Source organism: Gymnodraco acuticeps, unplaced genomic scaffold, assembly GCF_902827175.1.
Source record: "Gymnodraco acuticeps unplaced genomic scaffold, fGymAcu1.1, whole genome shotgun sequence".
In the NCBI taxonomy this organism is placed as follows: Eukaryota; Metazoa; Chordata; class Actinopteri; order Perciformes; family Bathydraconidae; genus Gymnodraco; species Gymnodraco acuticeps.
The window spans coordinates 3,147,694-3,167,746 of NW_022989974.1; the positions used below are offsets into that span (position 1 = coordinate 3,147,694).

Below are 20,053 nucleotides of genomic sequence, written 5' to 3' on the forward strand. Positions count from 1 at the left end.
GTTCTGGCTCATAAAATATAATAAAATGTTATTAACATTTCTTTCAAGCATTGCATGACAGTAACAAATGATATGACGAATACCTCATTGAGCACATTCATTACTTATTTGTCAATCGGGTTTATTATTCTCTTGATAACGCTTCTTCCAAATTGAAAAATATCTCATAAGGTGCACTCCATTATGATATTATTTGTTCTGCTTTATTGCTTTGGATGTTTTGCCTTTTTAGTTACACTGAATCAGCCAACTGGTGACAGTGTTACAACATCCCACCAGATCTGTAAATGCTTTTTTCCCACAACCAAGCTACCTTGTCTGAGAGTACACAAGGATCCCTCAACATATGCAATTACTGTCAAGTTAACAGACCTGGTGTGCTGTACCAATTACAAATATTGTGTTTTTAAGACATATGTATTCTCCTTGTATACAGTATGTGCACAGGAGGGCTTCAAAATGTCCACATGACACTCAAAACGTACTTACATAGCACAAACCCTGCATACTCTGCACAGCAAATGTCAACCATTTAAATTATTTAAACAAAGAGAAAACACATTGTGAAGTGAGTGTGTATTTGTCTTATATTTGTAAAAACAACGATCATTTAACCCACAATTCTAATGATAACCTCAACATTTTGAGTTTGTTATTTTACTAGTATGATGCCTTTCTGTACTTATCCTCTTGTTGTTCCTGACAGCAGAGACTGGTCAGCACTGTGCACGTTCTGCCTACACATGACTCATCAGTGCATATGGATAACCTGATGATTAGCCTGTGTTTCCTTACACAAGTATTACTTTTAAAAAGAATGAGGTAGTTCAGGCTCCTTGTCATTTTAACAATGGGTTTGAATGCCAGATTTTTGCTCATAATGGCATATTTTTGCATTGTTCTCTTGGTACTTTTTACTTACCACTATTCCTGCAAGTAGTGTGTGAAGAAGGCCGACACACCCTGAAGGAACAGCCACTAGATGGAGCTATTTGTAGGCCAGGCAGGGGTGTATGACTGTGCCTGTGTGGCTTGTCAGAAAGCAGAAATAGAACAGATAAACACATATAGCAAAACCGTCTTAAAAATAGAAGACTAGCGGTCAGTTGATGACTTTGCTCTTATTGCATTGCTCCACTTTTGATGACATCTGCACTATTGTAACCTGTGACGTGTCACTCAAGAAATGTTTTTTTACAGCCTTGGCATACATTTAAATTCAAAATAATCCATTTCTAATTTAGTTCACATACATTATGCCCATATTTACTATAAATGTGCGCGCCCTTGCCCAGCAGGAACTACACGTTGCATGTTTACACTAAAACGAAATATAACTGTCCTCTTTTTCCACAGCACGTCCCTCCCTTGCTAAATGATTGTTGTTCCACAGAGCCTGCCAATGGCTGCGCCGTACACAGAAGCATCAGCCAATGGAGGAATCCCCTGGTGTATGTATAACGGTGTATGCACTGGATCCCCTGTGAGGTTACACCACGTTGCCACTGCTAAAGCAAACATTTCACCCCACCACAAAGTCTTGCACATGTGTGGGACTTTAGTGTGAGTGAACGAGAGAGGAGGCCGTACAAATCTGATCCGCTTCAAATGCTGGTCATACAATTATATAACGTACAGTGTGTGGACTAATTACATGTGTTCCCCTTAATAATAAGTACAACATTTAACAAACACATATTTGGCAAAGGAAATTAACTTAATTTTATTAAAATATCGAATCCAAGGACACAAAAAACGTTTAACCTCCTGAAAGAGACATCAAAAGACAACAAATACTAATTAGTTTCCAATCATTTAAAACATTTAAGACAACCGCCACATGTCCAGCTCATGATAACCTTCCCATGGTGAGGACTGATAAGAATGTGTGTGTATCTACAGATCTATGAAGCCATATGTATACGGTTAGGAAATAACCATTGCTTTTGCTAGTGTGTGCAAATTCCATTTTACCGTCATCACTCATGCTCGCTGTCCGACAGGCTGATAGTTCTCCAAAATGACCCCCCAAAAAAGACAATAAAAAAAGAAAAACAATTTCCCATTTCTACACCATTATCCTTTAAGACAATGCAAAATAAACTACTATTGTGCAACTAAATGGACTACCTCCAACGGCTTTGTGATGACAAGAGGAGGTGAATTGTGCAGGATCTTAGTCCAGGCTTTGTTTCCTCTTAAGGCATCTTAGCTTTAAATTCCTCTTCATCAGAAACCAGCGCGGTCAGACAGAAGGCTGTGCTTCACATCACAGAACCCAAATCCAGAGAGATACATCTGTCTTCCTCTTGCGTTTCCTTCAGTGTCCATTTATCGTCGTCTTAGGTAGCTGTGCGTGCACTTATTTACAAATTGTCACCGTGGAGCCTCTGCATACTTCTTAATACGTGCAGCGATAATCAAGGCACCATCTTAAGCCAGCTTCTTCATGTGTTCTTCCCACTGCAATCCATCTTCATTCAGATCCACTTCCTTCTCCTCTCTTACTCACATATTGTATTGATTAGACAGGGTTTATATATGATTGTATGTACATTTGTAGGCTTACATTCGCATCTGTGTGTATAGCATTTGGGCATACTTAGCATTTGGACTGTTCTGGATATTTTGAAAGAGAAGGTGGAGGGGTAAGTGTAAGGAGAGGAGGCAGGGCTGTCTGAAACTCTAGAAATCAGGCAGTCTGGTGGAGGTCAGAGTACAGGCATTGATATCCTCAGTGTGAGAGGCTCTGTGCAGGGACGGTTCTGAGGCACTGCGGTTTATCTTAGGTAGGGCGTGCTGGAGAAGCTCAATGGAGGACAAAATCTATTAAAAAGAAGCATAACATGGAAAAGAAAATTATTAATTATACAAAACAGTCTTTATCCCACTAGAAGTCTTTAATTAGAGAGTACTTCACCTGTGGGAAGAGCGGCCTCTCGTCCTTGGACTTCTTGATGCAGTCGGCCACCAACCTTTTCATGGCTTTGGGGCAGCTCTTGTAGAGCTTACTGAGGTCTGGGGACAGGTAGCCTCTTCCCACCATGAAGATAATCTGAGAGGGGAGGGGGAGGGGGTCACAGACAGATCAGACTGAGGGAGTGTTTTGAACATGGATCCCATTTGTAAACATTTAAGAGTTCAACTAAAGACCCAAGTCAGTGCCACAACAGGAGGCACCTGATCAATCAGCAGATCATCTCAGGGATAAGTTTAAAAAATACCCAGAGAGTAAAAAGGTGACAAGCATCTAAAACACGGGAGCTTTTGTGGAGGCATGAGTGCTTGATGCTGCTTAGATAATGGGTGATAGGAGTACTCCATGTGCTTGCCAGTCAGAAGTGGATCATAACAGCACTTATGGGCACACTTTGTACAGCGACTTTATCCTATTTTGAATACAAACGCAATAAACTGAACTGAACAAGGAGCCAGACACGATCCAGACTTGGTCTCGTGGCCTGCGGTAGGACGAAAAACCACAGACACACATTTGCACTCCCATGCACCGCTTTTCAAACACACGGGCAGGGTTGTGTTACGGGGTCTAAAATTAGGCCAGTGGCTCCAGGAAGGCCGCCTCTGTTCCACGATGGGACTTAAGCCAGCTCCATAAGCCCCCTCCAGACAGCGACCCAGTGTCTGTCCACCACCTTCTGGCCCCGGCTCGCTGACTGACACTGGGACACAGGCGAGGACTAGAGCTTGACTGACTGTGGGTTACAGCTCTGTTTTACATGACCAAACTTGTAACCCAACTTAAAAAGTTTAGGCAAAAGTCTCTCAGCTACTGTATAGGACCTTTTGTAACACTAAACTATTGCCACTTGACCACACAATATGAAACGTGTAACTGATGAGACTTTACCTGATCTCTTGTTGCTATCAGGGAGTAAGGGAGCTCTCCCGTCAGGATCTCAAAGAGAACAATTCCATAGGAATAGACATCAGACTGGAAGCTGTAGGGGTTGTTATCCTGCATCCGGATAACCTCAGGAGCCTGTGGACACAATTAACACACATTTCTTTAGATTTGCTGTTGTGTCTCACATGAAAAGAGTCTCAGAACAGTTGTCTTCATTGCTTCAGTGAAAGGAAGGCTGTGTTACTGACCATCCACAGAATGGACCCAGAGGGCTGCTCCACCTGATGCGAGCCGCTCCATCTGGCCTTCACTGTGGCCAGACCAAAGTCCCCGATTTTCACCGTGAGCCCTTCATGCAAGAAGATGTCTACACCGCTGTCAAGGAATCACAGCTGAAGCACACTGGGAAAAACACACATCCTGACCACCATGAGGATTAACCTGTTACATCATTTTCACGAAACTGTGTCTCAGGGCTTCTTAACATTTAACAACCTATTAATGTGTCTCCCCCTCCCTCTCGATTCTATTGGTTCTAACGGTTCAAAAGAGGTGTCAATCACCAAAATCGACCGATGGGTTCCAGAGATATGGCAATTACACCCAAATGATCCCAGAGGTGGATTTATTTTTCTAAACTTCTCTAAAAAGGTCAAATTTCACTTGTTTTGCATCAATATTGATACAGGGTACTTATATGTTATAGTTTGGATTCCTAAAGCTTTTTGTCTCCGATCCCATCATTCAAGGGTGCATGGTTTTCACTATAAGTAATTGTTGGGTTTTTTGGACGGAAACTATAATTTACATTTTTTTACTATGTTCAATCTGAATTTACTTTAAAATAAAAACATCTATTCTGATTCTGACTTTTCTACATCCAACTCACAGGTTTATCATTGCTTTGAGAAAAAAGATTATTAATTTACCCCTTTTAGAAGGGAAGTGAAGATATGGTCATTTGTTCTGGGAATGTCATTTTCGAGCCTGAGAACTGAAAAACAGGCTTGGGGCTTAACTGGTTAAAGTGCATGAAGTTCTTTTATCTTTCACACAAAGCACACACAGCTAATAGAAAGGATACTGTTGGACTTCATGTCACGATGAATGATGTTCTTTGCATGCAGATAGCTGAAAATGAGAGAGAATTCTTTTAATGATATTTTGGTTTCTTTTAATTTTGTAAATCAGGAAAGATCCATTTGTCAGGACTTACTCCATGCCCTGAGCCGTCTGCCTGGCGATGTCGATGAGCTGGATTATCTTGAAGTTGGTCTCCAGGACGTGAAGGTGTTTGTAGAGACTGCTGCCCTCACACCACTGGGTCACTATGGCCAGGTTGTCCTTCGTCATGTAGCCCATGAACAACAGGATGTTGACATGTCGTGTTTTCCTGTGAGGTAGAAAGGAAGAGGAAACGACACATTGGAGAGAACATAACATTTTGTGGTGAAATTGAAGGATTTCAGCAATTAGATTTTTTTTTTTTAAACAGCTGAAAAACCTAGCTTTAAAAAGGGTTATTGTGTAAATGTATTGATGTATAACTTTTACCTCAGGACTGCCACTTCATTTCTGAATGCCTGAAACTGCTCCGGTGTTGGGTTGGTCACCTTTAATATCTTCACAGCTACATCACCTACAACAAAGAGACACTCTGCTCAGATCCCCAAGAATCCCCTGTGTGCCCATATGAAAATCCTTATGGGCACAGGTTAATCTTTTGTAATTGTTAAGTGTAGTACAGACAAGTAAAAGTGCAAGTTGTTACACCTGAAAGTGCCCTGCCCCATCTGAAATACATTCCTACCATGCCATTTCCCTTTGTACACGGTTCCAAATGAGCCAGAACCGATGCGGTTGTTCAGATAGACCTCGCTGGCCTCGATCTCCCAGTAGTAACTAGAGTCCCGCTTGTCCCGAGGCCTCTGGAGGAACAGAAATCAAGAAGGAGCAATTTATGTGAGACTCATAACCAATCAATCAAACCAGTTATCATCAGACACTGTTCTCCATAACTGGTCTGAAAGTATTTTCTATTTATATACAGCATACAAGCAGGAAATAAATAGCTGCAGGATTGTTTTACTCACTCGTGGAATGCAGCAAAGTACTCTTCTTGAAAAACTACTTTGAAAGTGTTTTGATAGTAAATGTCATTAACTACTTCTACACCGGCATACAAACAATGCATCGGACTTACAATTTTATTTTTCTCCTGAGTGTTGAAGGACGGTGCCCTCTCTCGCTGGTTGGGGGCGGGGGCTTTGGACGGAGGCTGGGACCAGCCTGTGGGGCTCTGGCTGGGGGAACTACCCGCTTCAAGATTAGAGAAAAAGGTGATTAAGTATGGATTCACGATTGAGGCTGCTTCAAAATCCTTTACTACTGAATCTACACGGAGGATGACATTTATATAGTGTTGGATATTTAAGATTTCATTAAATGGGATACAAGAGTGATCTATATGCCCACAACAATAGAAAAAGGCCAACGTTGACTCCTGTCCTATCCTCCTCCGTCATGCTTCTATCAGGCTCAACAAAAGGGAGCTAAGATGGCCAATGATAAAATAAATAGGTGACACATTTGTTGATATGAATGAATGTACAAATTGTGTATTAAGATTAATTACAATGTCTGTAGAGCCTTTTTTCCTTGTTTGATGGTTAATCACAAACAAATTCATCTTGTATGACCGTCCTACCACCTGTAGTGTTAAGCTATGTTTTTACGTCTTTTAAATATTATGAATGCTTTGATGAGAAATGTCCCAATTTGGTGGTAAACAGAGACAGCCAGGCAGTCAAGAAACAGAACAAGTTTTGAATGATTACACTTGTTTCAAATGAATGCACAATCAAAAGGGGGGAGATTTGAGTTGACAGTGTAAGGAGGAAGTGTGATGCAACACAAAAAAGTACACACCAGGAGAAAAGTAGAGCGAGTACTTACACGAGTCATGATCACGCATTGCATCCTAGAGACATAAGAAATGGTGTCAGTAAACACAGTGAACAACATGCTGTGCAGTCACTCATGGTTTGACTTCCGTACTGAGATATGAATGCAGATAGTCTGTTTGCAATGCATGCAATTCAGACTGCACACAGACGCACCGCTTTCTAACCTTTTCTGGTCTCTCGGATGAGGCCTCAACAAAAGACTGGGAGAAGTGCACAATACCTACTTTCCTCTTCAGCCAGAATCTATGGCACCAGGAGCTGGGGGACGTATTCAGGCAGTCTAGCTACTCCCCAGCAGGGCACACAATACAACAGGCAAGTGAAGACAGGGGGGGAAAGGGACAGAGTAAAGCAAAGTAAGGAAGGAGCGAGGAAAATAATAGTTCTCAGTTACTACCTGAACAGAATATAGAGGAAATATAGAGCTGATTATGCAAGAAAAGTGAAAAATGCAGAAACTAGACCTGAAGAGGGGGAATGCAAGTGTGGCACATTTTAAAATAACATAAAACAGGCTCAACCCTATTCAGGTGAATCACTTAACACAGATAAGAGGTAGAAAGAAGCAAGGCGCAGATAGTTGGAATGCCTGAGATGTACGTAGGAGGGCAGGAGATATTTTAGGAGTGGCTTCAACCTACAGGAGTACCCAAGATGGTGGTGTGTAGTTACCTCAATCATGCTGCAGTCTACAGGCAGGGTAGTGCTAACCATGTGGACGTTGGGTGTGGAGGTGGAGCGCTGCCTCTGGGAGAGCCAGCCGCCTGCGGGCGTGCAAGGCGCGGTGTAGTTGAAGGCATGAGGGGTGGAATATCGGTGGGCCGAGCTGTAAAAGGTGGACAAGGACCAAATATTACCACAGAGCTGCTATTGTTCGTCTACGTCTCTTGTCACTGCTTCAAAATGACATGCACCAATGACATTTGAGCAAACAGTGAATTCAGTGACTTCTTTATAATCTGGACAGTCGTGGGTGTGGTGGTGGTTGATGCAGTGGCTTTCAGGTTTCGTTTTTATTTTTCCCCAGTCACGCATCATATGTTGAGGTTGTGTCGTCAACAAACTGCTACCACGCATGCATAATACTATGGGGGGAAAACACAAATGGTAAAGCACACTGTGGTGAAGTAGTTATTAGTAGTTTTACTTTGGCCTTCCCCATGTTTGGCTCACTTGACAAAGTAGAGCTATTTTGCCCTTGATGTTTGCCAATGTCAGTATTGGCTCAGCTGAGTACAAAGCTCACCAGCCCAATATGTAAATTAGCTAACAAACCAAATGTTAGTCTGACTTGAGATGTTCACTTTAATCAAATCAAGTTATATAGCACATTTATAAACGATTTTTGGTCGAGCCAAAGTGCTGTACATATAATAAAAATAGCCTATAGTAGAGACACTTTACAGCAAATACAACAGCACAGATTGTTCAGAATATCAGTGTGAGAAAAACGACACCCTCTATCCTTTAAAAACGCACAAAACCTGATCCAGTTCAAATATCCAAAAACATATGAACAAGAGTGTTCCTGGATTATTAACAGCTGGACTGTAGCTGCTGTTTAAAATGGGGCGATGAAGAGTGAACGACATATATAATCATAGAGATCATATTAAATCACAATTACAACCATGCACTGCTCTCTTTAAGAACAATCCCCCTTCTGGCAGCACAGGACTATGTTTCCAAAGAGTATTTGAGATCGCTCTGCATGGAACAACTTGATACTCTGCGAGCGCTAATTTGGCAGCTCAGAGTGCTTTTTAACCATTTGAAGTGCTGCTGAAACAACAGGCTCTTTTCACGCCTCTCATTACATCAGCTCTTGGACTGCTAAAACCTCGTAAAGCTGAGGACGTCATTAGAAATAGGATTTAATTCAATTCAGATTAGGTTCCTTACACATTACAATAAGACTGATTTGCAAAAAACAGGAAATGATCATGTTCACAGCTGCCTAAATACGCCATTGTTCAACACTTGGTTCTTTGTGAGGGTCCCCGTTTTGTTCATGTTGTGTACAAGGAAGCACTTGATGTGTTACATGTTCCTTATAAGACGTTGCGATATGCAGCAAAGTCGAAGAGGAAGACTGTGAGCAAGTAAACAATGAAATACTTTCAAATGTTTTATGTGAAAGAAAATACATTGGACTAATTTGGTAGCGCAATGATACACACAATGCGCTTTGGTAAGCAACACTGAATGTAGGGCTGCTCGATTATGGCAAAAATCATAATGGGTCAATAATTGATATCACGATTATTAAAAACGATTATCCATTTACTTTGAAAACATCAATTTATTGGAGAAAACAAATTTGAACAGTATGTTTTTAACAGTTGATTACCCTGAGCTTTAAGTATAATTCAACTGAAAAACCAAAAAAAAAAAAAAAAAAAAAAAAGTAATAATAAAAAAATAATCGTTTTATTTCGATTACGTTGTTTTCGTAATCGTTGCAAGCTATAATCGTAATTGCGATTAAAATATGATTAATTGAGCAGCCCTAACTGAATGTAAGCATACATTTGGTTTGTATACGAGGAATCCCGTCTTAAAAAGTAGTACCGTCTCGTTTTTGCCCCTTTGACCGTAGAAGAGGTGGGTTCAATTCTGCAAAAATATTTTGTATGTAGTTTGTATTTGTGTGTGTAGGTTTTCCGTCTCCAAAAATGTCCTTTTATTTGCACATTTGCACCTAAAAATGGGAAAACCTCCATCTTGAGGGCAAAGCTACAGTAGATTTGAGTATTTATCTTAAACACAATGAGTGTGGGTTGTGGATCGATCAGAGATAAAAGTGTTGCCTGACCTTGGAAACCGTGTCAAGGATTCTCTCATTCGCCGGGACGTGAGCGAGGGCAGGGACGGGCCGCTGCTGTCGCCAGGTGTCGGACACAACCTGAAGATCGACAGCGATAAAGACCCTCAGTGCGTGGGAATGTGTCAGAGCTTAATCAAATAACAGCCGACTGCTAAAGAATACAATGGTTGCCAGGTGAAAGGCTTTATCTCGCCACTGTCAATGATATGGATCCTACAGATGATAACCATCAGTCCTGCAGCCTGCATGCAAAATAACACTAATAAGCTTCTATTCTCAGTGTGAGTACGCAAATCCATATATAGGAGCTTAATCAGGAGACCTGTAGTATCAGCAGAACATGCTTTCTCTTTTTTTTATCTCAGCACTATTTCTCATGCACTATGAATCCAACCTCAGCTTTGATTAGATTCAAAATGCAAGTACATTATAAGCTTAAGCTAAAAGAAAGCGTGGCTCTACGATGGCAAGTATGTCTGTCAGTTATATTTCTATAATGGATTCATCATAATGTAATGTTACAGAATGTGCTACTGAAGACACTTACAGGAGTTGTCTGATGTTACTCCAGTCCACACACATCGTGGGCACTTTGGTGCTGCAATGCTCATGGAATTTGTAGCCGCATGTTTGGCAGCGGAAACCGTTCAACAGAAACTTCTGGCAAATATCACAGAACGCTAGTTTCAGATATGTTTTCCGAACCTGAAAATGACAAAGAAAATACACATGTATTACTTCAGCAGTGATACTCTGAACTGAATTAAGTGTAAGCTTAACGAAAATACTTCAGATACTCACAAAATTATGTGTTGTCAATGGAACATGATCTAAAACCTCCACCTGTAGCTCTTCTCCAATCAGGGAGGAGGAATCGGTGTGCCAATCCATTCGTAATTTTTTACTTTTAAACAAAACAACAAAAAGCTTTAGAGGGACGAGGGGATATCAAAGCAAGCTAAATAACAGTAGCAGGAAATAATGTGTTTAGTTCAATCTCTGATGTTTCAAACAGTCCTGAGCTCACCTCCTCTCTCCTGGTTGCAGCCTGAAGACAGCGCAGCACTGAGGCTGCAGACCTCGCACCTTTAGTGCTTTAATCAGGCAATTGTACAAAGTCATACCTGGTCGCACGTTTACCTGAGGGGAGAAAAAAAGGTTAACTCTTCCATATTCTTAGTAAGTAACTGTACATCAGTATTTCATCAGCCTTGTATGCCATCTTCTTCCAGCAGGAAAAAGCGACTCACCACGGTGCGCTGCTGGTTCGGGAGGTAGACACGGATAGTGCTGCTAGTTTTGGAGTCTGGGATCTTGCTGTCGTCCGAGGAGCGGCGCTGGTAGGGAAAGCCCTGGACCATGGTGGGGGAAAGGCACGGGCCCTCAAACGCAGAGTCCTTCATTCCGAAGCCGTTGCTCAGGGTCTTCCACGCTCCCTGAAGGTGCTCCATTAGTAAAGCCAAGTGCACTCAATGGTCTGGAAAAAAAAAGAAAACCACATACAGTATAAGAAGTGCAAGGGCTTCAAAGCAAAGTCTAATCAATATTACATTAGTTCTCTTACTTCTTTGGGAGGATATTGGTGGTGTGCAGACTCAGTGTTGAAGTGTAAAAGAGTAGTCTGCAGATTTAAATAGAGGGTAAATGATTTTCCACCATGAAAAGTATTTAAGTTAAATTTGCCAGGCAATCTTTCTGAGGATGTACAAGTGTTTAAATGCATAGTCTCAACCTAAATATGTAGCTTCAATTGTGGCATTTTGTTTACCACTGAAAAAGCAGCTGTGGTATCACAGACAGAAACATGTGACAGAACAAAGATGTGTTAAAGTATCGAGAACTTGTTTGATCTAATCTCATAACCTTATCTCTCAGAATGCAAACCTCTAGGACAATGCATTTAAAGCGTTTACTGGGTTATATATCTGTAGCTTAGTAGCAAACCCTATCAGAAACGTGAGAGAAAAGTCAAGCGAATGTGTCGGTCGGACCAGTTTAGTGGTCCAATGCGCTTATTAAACTCTCAACCCTACACTATATCACACTATAGTAGGAGTTTAAGGAATACCACATGTGCTTTTTTAGGATTAAACTAGCCATTGTCCTTTCCCTTTCATTGTAGGTGGATCAGCAGAGCTATGTAGACAAACTAATCCACTCAGACCAGGAGAATCTCAGGCCACCACAGAGGTCAGTCGTGTTATTTACACTATATGCTTTCAACACTCTTTCTTTCTGCATGGTCAGGCAGCAAAAGAAAACTTAATAGTTTGGATCATACAAGTTTCACACATTAGGACTATTATACAAAAGAGATAAAGGGAAGGAATAACTTTTAAAAAACTGGTTAACTAAACAAAGAAATATGTGCTTCTTCCAAACCAATTTGTTCTTTGTCAACTACTCAGTGACTTGAAGAAAAAAACTAATTAAGTTGGACCTACCCATCCTCAAACAAATGTGATCCCTCTTTCACTTTGATTTCAATACAAAGAGTTAGTTCAACTTGTATATCCAGAAGTGTCACTGATTCTTGGTCTTCGTTTTAATTGTGTATACTTTTACTCAGCAAAACTCCTAATTATCTCTGGTGTGTCCCAAACAGACCTGTTAACACTGAGGAGATGATTTACTGCAGTTAGTGGTTACCTGTCACAGCAGACATACCAGTGTGTCAGAAAATCAAGAACTTGGAAGACTGCGACGAGCACTGCGATCCATCCATACAAATGTGTATCAACAGTGAAGTCCAGACTTTACTCCTCTCTGCTTAGATCTGCTCTACAGAACAGGTCAGTCTACATAGCACAGTCAGCTATAAAATACCAGCACAATGGTTGCATCCACAGCAGAGTTTCTACGACTTCGCTTAAGTCTTTAAAGTCATAGGTAAGATCAATGTCAGCACATCTTGAGCAGTGGTGCAAAGTAACTAAGTACATTTACTCAAGTACTGGAGTTAAGACACTTGAGAGACTTGCACTTTACCTGAGTATTGCTACTTTGTATCTGCCCCACTACAGATCAGAGGTAAATAGTGTACTTTTACTCTATTTACTTATACATGTATTTAATAAATGTAGTTACTTTGCAGATTTTGATTAATGATGTGAAATATAAACAACCATTAAAAATGACTTTGGTTACACATGGAGTAAATTCACAAGCTACCCTACAGTATAAAAAGTAAACTTCACCCTTACCAGCTTTGATAAACACAATAATTATAACCAAAACATGTTATATATCAATCTGGAAAAAGCCAATCTGCATAATGAGTACTTTTACTTCTGGTACATTTTGATGCTAACACTTTTGTACTTTTACTTGAGTAACATTTTGAATGTAGGATTTTTACTTGTAACAGAGTTTTCCTACGCTGTGGTAGTTCTACTTTTACTGAAGTACAATATCTGAGTACTTCTTCCACCTCTGATTTCAGGAGAGTTGTGTAGAGGCTCGCTAAAGTGACTTTTGAACGGCTTCAATTGAGTTCCAATAAATCCAAACTTACTAAACATACTAGTAAACTACGCCTACCACTGAAAGGCGTGCATGATTTAGGCTACACAACCACAGAAGCTATTAGTAGCTACGTGTGTTTTTATAAGGCCTGGTAGATCCAGTTATTGCTGTGAAATTGCCTGAAGGCCCTCAGCGGCAAACTCTATCGTTAAACTTCACTGCACATTCACCCTCCATTCAAATTTCACTTGTTCAAGCGATGCATGTCGTGGTCATGTGTCCTAAGGAGAAGCAGTTTTACAGTTGTAGTTAACATTTCAAACCCAATTCAAAAGAGTAGCCATGCTAAGAGCCAGTAGCCTATGTGTGCTTACCAAGAGAAGTTAGAGAAGTTGTGCTCCGCCATAACTTCAGGAAAAAGTGGCGTCGGTGACATCATCATATTTGCAACGCATTCAAAGAAAAGGGAAAAAGTCGAACTTCTTAAAACCGTAAAGTTGTATCTAATAACCTTGTATCCGGTAAATGTTGCAATATTGTTGGACGTGAAGGTCATAGGCTTGTCGCTTTTACAAGCCACTAAATATAATAAGAGGAAAAGTTGTATATCCCAGTCGTGGTAAAAGCGAAAAAATCCGTCGGACCCTCAAAGTGACACGACGAGGGATACTGTTAAAGTCCCGTGAAGCACTTTCAAATTAAAACTAACATTAGTTGCTCGGCACGTCCTTGCTTTTCAATCAATATTTACGTTGTTCAGGAGGAGGTGAAAAGGTTTGAGTTGGTGTCGTGCGTCCGTCTGACGCCAGTGATTGAAACAGGACCTTGCAGTCATAACAAGAGTTGCAAGCATCACTCACACTGCGCAACTATAGCACAATTTAATCCCTCCCACTTTGTTCAAACCGCTGTTTTGGTTATTAAAAATAAACTGCATATTTGTATAGTATTAGGGTCTTTATACAAGGTCATACTATACATAATATACTATAGTTAAAGTCATATTGGGTAGCCAATACGTTGCAAATGAGCTCCTGCTGTCTTTTTGTTGTTGTTGTTGTGGGTGAAACAATAATATGGTTTTTCATGCACTTTTGTTAAAATACAAGTTGCAACAGTATCTTTTGAAAAGCAAAAAATCTAACCACTACCGGTTTGGAGTAAGGGAGTAATCCATTATTAACTTCAAGTGCACCACCATCTGGATACAAAGGGACAGTGCAGCGTTTCCTTGGATTTCTTTGGAGCCTTCCTGAAATTCATGCTACATTTTACATATCTGGTCAAAAAGACAATAAAGAGTCCATTTGAAGTATGGCATGTAGGCTATAGAAAAGTATTCAACCTAGTTTTAAAGGTGAATACATATTTTTTAAATTGATAAAGGTTCATCATTCTTTAATTTGTTGGATATGAAAGGCTTAATACATTAAAACATCATCATCAGCTTTATTTAAAGAGACTCTTGGTCCATTATTAAAAGACATACAACACTAAAAAAAAAAACAGACTTTAAACTACAGCTTTTGTTAGCCAATGACATACCAAACCCAGAAACACTAACATTTTTAAACCGTACCCTTTACACTCACCATGTGTTCATCATCTCCGTAGCATCCCGGTGTGGGTCCCCTGAGGTACCCGGATTACAGATGGCTCATAGGTCCTTTCAGCCAGATGGAGTTGACATCTGAGAATAAAACAGCCTTATCAACATCCTGGTAAATATGTCTTAGGTTTCAGCATACATTGTTTCCATAAAGCAGCAGCAGACTCCAGAAATCCAAATCACAAACCCATGTTAAATTATATCCTCCTTACTTTACAATGTACTCTACTTTTCTAAAAAATTCAATTTTCTAACAGATGTTCCATCTGACAAATAACAGAAATGCCAAACACTGTTTCAGTGAAGATGAGGGCAGGGCTTTGTCATTGAGCGTTTTAAGGTACTCCACCCCACATGCAACAGTATTACTGTATTTCAGTCATTGCTGGATATTATGGTAAAACATCTCCTATTAAATTTAAAATGATGCCGCAAAGGATGTGATATTTCCCCTGCTTTGTGTTTAATGTTGTGAGCTGCAGAATAAAGACCACAGCAAATAATAATTGCTATGACAAAGCTTTACAGTGAAAGCCACCTTAAGACTGAGCTGAATGCATCTTTCCCACTTATTGATCTGACTGAGCACTCAGGCCAGTTAGCTGAGATGCTTGCTGCTCCCATGGATTGTTATCTATATCAGCTCACTTGTATTCAAAATATGATGCAATCAGGACTCCTTGGACTTTCACTTAGTAACTCTGATATAGACCCTTCTTGTTTGAGACACACATAAGCTGTTTGGTATACAATATTGTTTAAGATCTACTTCAATTTCATTCTGTTTTTTTTCAATTAATTAAACTTTGGGAGAAGTGAAGAAATCAAATAATGTTTTTCATAGACATCTTATTATTTCCTTTATTATTAACACAAATAACAGTGGCAGTGTTTATTTAGAATCAGATACACTGGTTATTGCACTAATTCTGTATTTAAAAAAAGAAGCTTCTTTTGAGACATGTCCAGGTACTGTCATTTAATTAATTACTTAACTTTTCATATTTTCTGAAACTATTATCAATGATTATATTATTAATATTATTATTTAAATGATTAGTAGTAGTTGTTTTTGTAGAAGTAGTAGTGCCATTTTTACTATAAGTATATTGCTTATAATAAGGCTTTAACATTCCTCAATGTTTTAAGAAGTTGGAAAAACAAGACCAGTCAGTTTAGGGAAAGGGGACCATTCTCTATCCGCGATTGGCTGATTCATAGAGGCGGTGTCCAGACTTCCTCGTGTTTGATTGGTTGCTTTCAGAGTATGTGACCAATGAGAGTGCAGGTTTCTACTGGATACTGTGAATGACAATTCAGGAACTCCTGTTCGCACCGCATGTAGCGCAAAGAAGGAGGCGTAAACACTGACAGAGCTAAGGTAGCCAGCGAGGTAAGCAATAAAACAGCACTACAAATGATTTAATCAACGTAAATGACATTCGTGTAGATTTGAAAAACGACACCGTGTTAAAATGAAGAATTGCAGGGAAATCGGACGTTTAGTCCGGTTTATTTTGTAAAAACGCACGGGTTTTGTTTGGTTTGAATAACGGTGCATCGGGTTCTCACTCCGGCCTGCTAACGTTAGCTCCTAACAACGACTTTGGTGTGTGCGCCCGGCGCGGGAAATGTAGTTTTTATGATGTATTTACTTTAATATCCATCGGAAACAATATACGGCAAATCTATTTTGCAATAGGGGTCGACCCACGTCTTTCTTACTGTACAAATAAGCTTGGTCGTCGACTGAACCGTGCTTCTTGGTCGTGGTCGTAAGGTGGTCTGTGCTAACATGTGCTAACCAGCAGCCGCACCACTGTCTCGCAAGTAACGTTACGCAGAAAAGTCAACGTGACTAGGCCAGCGTTAGCGTAGCTTCAACCTTTGGCATTTGATTCAGTTTCAGCCAGGAATCACGGTCAATACAGTCTTAAAAGTTATTTTTTACGCAGAATTAGCCTTCGAGTTTGCTAATTTAACAGATGCTCATCACAACACGATGGGATGGGACTGCCCTCTGGTGCTAGCATTCCAATTTAGCACGCAACCCACGACATGCTTTCATGGCCGTTTCTGTGACGTTAGTAGTCTGGCGTGTAAAACCGTGTTACAATACATCGAAATTAATCTTAACTTAAAAAAACTCTGTATTACGAATGAAACGAGCCTTTATGGTGCTACAGGAAAAACATATTTCATTAACTATTTAATGAATTAGTATTATGTAAGACACGAGTTGAGGCCCTTGGGGCATATGAGTGACCATTATACAAAATTAAAGCAACAAGTTCACCTTTGCAATCTTATTCAAAGGTGATTTAAATGCCATCAACCACATTTTTTTTCAAACACAACCATCATTTGGATACTCATTAGGATTAGCTTGATTACTCATTAACTCACATTCTTCCCGACTTCATGTCTTTAGCACCTCAGCAAACAGAAGTTTGGCCTATGGCGATCCCAACATAATTCCATTGAGAAAATCATGTAAGTTAGCTTAGTAGTTAACTTAGTTGTAGTTTGACGGCCAATTATGATAGACACCAGCTGAATAATGTACTTTACCCTCTTTTTGTATCATCATAGATTAGATCCCCCTGTTAGTCATTATGGTAGTCTGACTCCTGCAGACCTTGTGTGTAAGTTGTGTAGTATCATGTTCAAATGTGTGAATAAGGGCATTCTTGACGACATGACACGATGTCTATACTAGCTGCCCCTTTAAACCCCCCCCCCCCCATATAATCAGCAACAGCTGTCAATGTACAGTGTCTATAGCTTTTAATAGTTGTAATATGTATTGACAAACAGGTTTCCAAGCCACATATGCCATAGCTAAATATCTGTGAAGTAGAGCTCCAGCACATGTTTTAGTACATCTGTTTGTAAGTAGTTGAAACAGATTTTGCCACTAATGACTAGAGTAATGTTTCAGGGATCAACAGCATACTAATGAGGGGTCATCTTCTAAGCTTCATTTAGGCAAAAATGCATTCATATCCCCCTTATATATCCTACCAATTATTTCCTGTCAAAAGCTAATATTTAATGTGCAATAGTGTTGGCGTGCTCAGTGTAGACTCTGAATTCAAAGGTGCTTGTATTTTCACACTGAATTTGGATCACTAATGGCATGTTTTTGTTTAGGTAATGGACATGAGCAACAGCAACGATTGCTACCAGTGTGGCCGCTCCGGGCACTGGGCCAAGCATTGCCCCACTGGTCAAAGCGGTGGTGGTGGTGGTGGTGGTGGTGGCGGCGGCGGCGGCGAAGGTGGTCGTGGTGGCGGCGAAGGTGGTCGTGGCGGCGGTGGCACACGTGGACGTGGCGGCAGTGGCGGAAGGGGTCGAGGACGAGGCAAGGGTACTATCTAGGCCACACCTAGTATAGGATCATTATCACTCTAACCCATATTATTTTGCACTAAAGACATGTTATTCACCTACGGCTGTTTTGTGGGGTTATGGTTTTTGTACAGCATTCCCAATGAAACACTCATTTGTGGAGTTCAAGCAATAAATGTAAACATTGTCTTTTTTTTCATCTTTGTATACCAAACTGTCTTTCATTACAGAGATGTTCTGTTATCGGTGTGGGGACCAAGGACACATGGCCAGGGACTGTGACCAAACTGAGGATGGTGTGCATTGCAGTTCTAAATTCTTCCATTTCAGTTCTAGTTAGTTGGTTTGAAGTGGTGTTCTCTTACACCAGTCACCGAAGTTATAACAATTTTGATTACCACGCTTCACACAACAGTAAAGTATCCATACAACTTAACCTTTTTATATAGGACAAAACTTTTCTTGAAACGGTAATGGATTTGTAAATAAACTATTTCCCCCCCTTTTTTTTCAGCGTGCTACAACTGCCACAGGAGTGGCCACATTTCCCGGGATTGCAAGGAGCCCAAAAAGGAGAGGGAGCAGCTGTGCTACAACTGCAACAAACCAGGCCACATGGCCCGTGACTGTGAGCATGCCAACGACCAGAAGTGCTACTCCTGCGGTGGGTTTGGTCACATCCAAAAACTTTGTGATAAGGTGAAATGTTACAGGTGAGTTAAGTCCAGACTTCTTTAGTTACTTAAGTTTACTCTAAAATAAGTTGTCCTAATTGAATAAGCTAACGATTTGTGTCACTTCTAGGTGTGGCGACATTGGCCACGTTGCTGTGCATTGCAGTAAAGCCAGTGAGACCAACTGCTACAACTGCGGAAAGGCGGGCCACCTGGCAAAAGATTGCCCCGAAGAAAACTGCGCATAATCAGTGCCCTCTGTTGCCCCTCCTTTTTTCAGATTGATGGTTGGTTGTATTATTTTCTCTGAATCCTCTTCACTGGCCAAAGCTTGGCTAACAGAGGCTAGTCCCAGGCCAGTGAGCCTCTCGACATGTAATACAATGAAAGGGGTGAAAAAATCTTTCTGCATTCAATACAAAAATGTTTTAGTTCGGTAGCGGTGTTATGTATAATGCTTTGTAAAAGAACCCCCTTTCCAAGCCACTGGTTATCAGAGATGAATAAATGGGACTAAACATATGAGAATCTATAGGATCTTTGAGCTTGTGAAAGTAAGCCTCAGTAATATGAGATAGAAGAAGGGAGTAAATGGAAACTGAACTTCCATGTAAGGTTATTTTGGTTTGTTTTAGTGGGATTTGAGTTGGCCAAGAGGGTAATGACATGGAAACTGTTCATAACATGATGCATTTCAGCCCTTCAAGCAGCTAAGCGGGCGATAACAAACTACATGTTATATTGCTACGATATAAACATTTTGGAGGTATTAAAAGAAACGCGTTCTTTTATAGAAAATCTGTTTACAATTTCAATATCACTTGGTAGTCCAAGGTAGACGTTTCCTTTATAAATGGCTTTGGAATTTTTTTTTTTTACCTTGGCAAAATTTAACAACATGAACAGTTGTAAGAACAGCAGAATTAGGAGTTATTTGGGAATGAAAAAATGTTTTCACAGAAATCAAAATGTTATTTTTGTACAATATCACTTAGACTACTGTATAAATACCATTTGCTTGTACTCAGTTTTTAAGTCGGAAGGAAAGTGCAACTGAAGTCCTAGAAAATAGAAATGTAATTTTAAACTATCAATAAAGCTGGAGGAGCACGGGGAGGTCTTGTCTGACTACTTGATTTCAAATGTCTTGCCCTAACAGATTCTATTATATTTTTAAAATGTCTACATTTTTAGATTAATACTTACTTGCTTACTTATCTCATGCATTCTACAAAAACAATGCGTGTCACACAAAAGATCATTTATTTGGTCCTCAAGCATGTTGGCACTGCACCT

At 40.2% G+C, this 20,053-nt stretch overlaps 2 protein-coding genes across 12 annotated transcripts; one reads left to right on the top strand and one right to left on the bottom strand.

Annotated features, from left to right (window-relative positions):
* Positions 1–1,698: 1,698 nt before the first annotated feature.
* raf1a (Raf-1 proto-oncogene, serine/threonine kinase a) lies at positions 1,699–17,367 on the bottom strand. 10 transcript variants are annotated; one of them, XM_034210897.1, is made up of 20 exons: positions 17,139–17,367; positions 14,716–14,813; positions 11,223–11,279; positions 10,909–11,135; positions 10,686–10,798; positions 10,460–10,562; positions 10,206–10,363; positions 9,647–9,736; positions 7,504–7,657; positions 7,056–7,115; positions 6,821–6,845; positions 6,069–6,184; positions 5,676–5,793; positions 5,420–5,504; positions 5,082–5,258; positions 4,950–4,996; positions 4,114–4,232; positions 3,869–4,000; positions 2,921–3,055; positions 2,686–2,826 (listed from the first exon to the last, which is right to left on the bottom strand). In XM_034210897.1, the coding sequence occupies exons 4-20, from the start codon at positions 11,107–11,109 to the stop codon at positions 2,686–2,688; spliced, it is 1,974 nt and encodes a 657-aa protein (XP_034066788.1). In that variant the 5' UTR covers positions 11,110–11,135; positions 11,223–11,279; positions 14,716–14,813; positions 17,139–17,367. The 10 variants fall into 10 exon arrangements, with proteins under 10 accessions (XP_034066784.1, XP_034066788.1, XP_034066787.1 ...); XM_034210896.1 differs by lacking the exon at positions 17,139–17,367 and adding an exon at positions 14,945–14,999; XM_034210899.1 differs by lacking the exon at positions 11,223–11,279.
* cnbpa (CCHC-type zinc finger, nucleic acid binding protein a) lies at positions 15,912–19,873 on the top strand. 2 transcript variants are annotated; one of them, XM_034210905.1, is made up of 5 exons: positions 15,912–16,125; positions 17,886–18,102; positions 18,314–18,379; positions 18,598–18,796; positions 18,888–19,873. In XM_034210905.1, exons 2-5 carry the CDS (start codon positions 17,889–17,891, stop codon positions 19,003–19,005), a joined length of 597 nt encoding a protein of 198 aa, XP_034066796.1. In that variant the 5' UTR covers positions 15,912–16,125; positions 17,886–17,888; the 3' UTR covers positions 19,006–19,873. The 2 variants fall into 2 exon arrangements, with proteins under 2 accessions (XP_034066796.1, XP_034066797.1); XM_034210906.1 differs by having other exon boundaries at positions 17,886–18,096.
* The last annotated feature ends 180 nt before the right edge of the window (positions 19,874–20,053 follow it).

Coding starts and splice junctions, on each gene's coding strand:
- cnbpa (XM_034210905.1), top strand. CDS start 17,889: ATGGACATGAGCAACAGCAACGATTGCTACCAGTGTGGCCGCTCCGGG. Junction 18,103..18,313: donor GGGTCGAGGACGAGGCAAGG/GTACTATCTAGG, acceptor CTTTCATTACAG/AGATGTTCTGTTATCGGTGT. Junction 18,797..18,887: donor GATAAGGTGAAATGTTACAG/GTGAGTTAAGTC, acceptor TGTCACTTCTAG/GTGTGGCGACATTGGCCACG.
- raf1a (XM_034210893.1), bottom strand. CDS start 11,109: ATGGAGCACCTTCAGGGAGCGTGGAAGACCCTGAGCAACGGCTTCGGA. Junction 5,259..5,419: donor AATGAAGTGGCAGTCCTGAG/GTAAAAGTTATA, acceptor TCTACCTCACAG/GAAAACACGACATGTCAACA. Junction 4,001..4,113: donor CTGGGTCCATTCTGTGGATG/GTCAGTAACACA, acceptor TTGTGTCCACAG/GCTCCTGAGGTTATCCGGAT.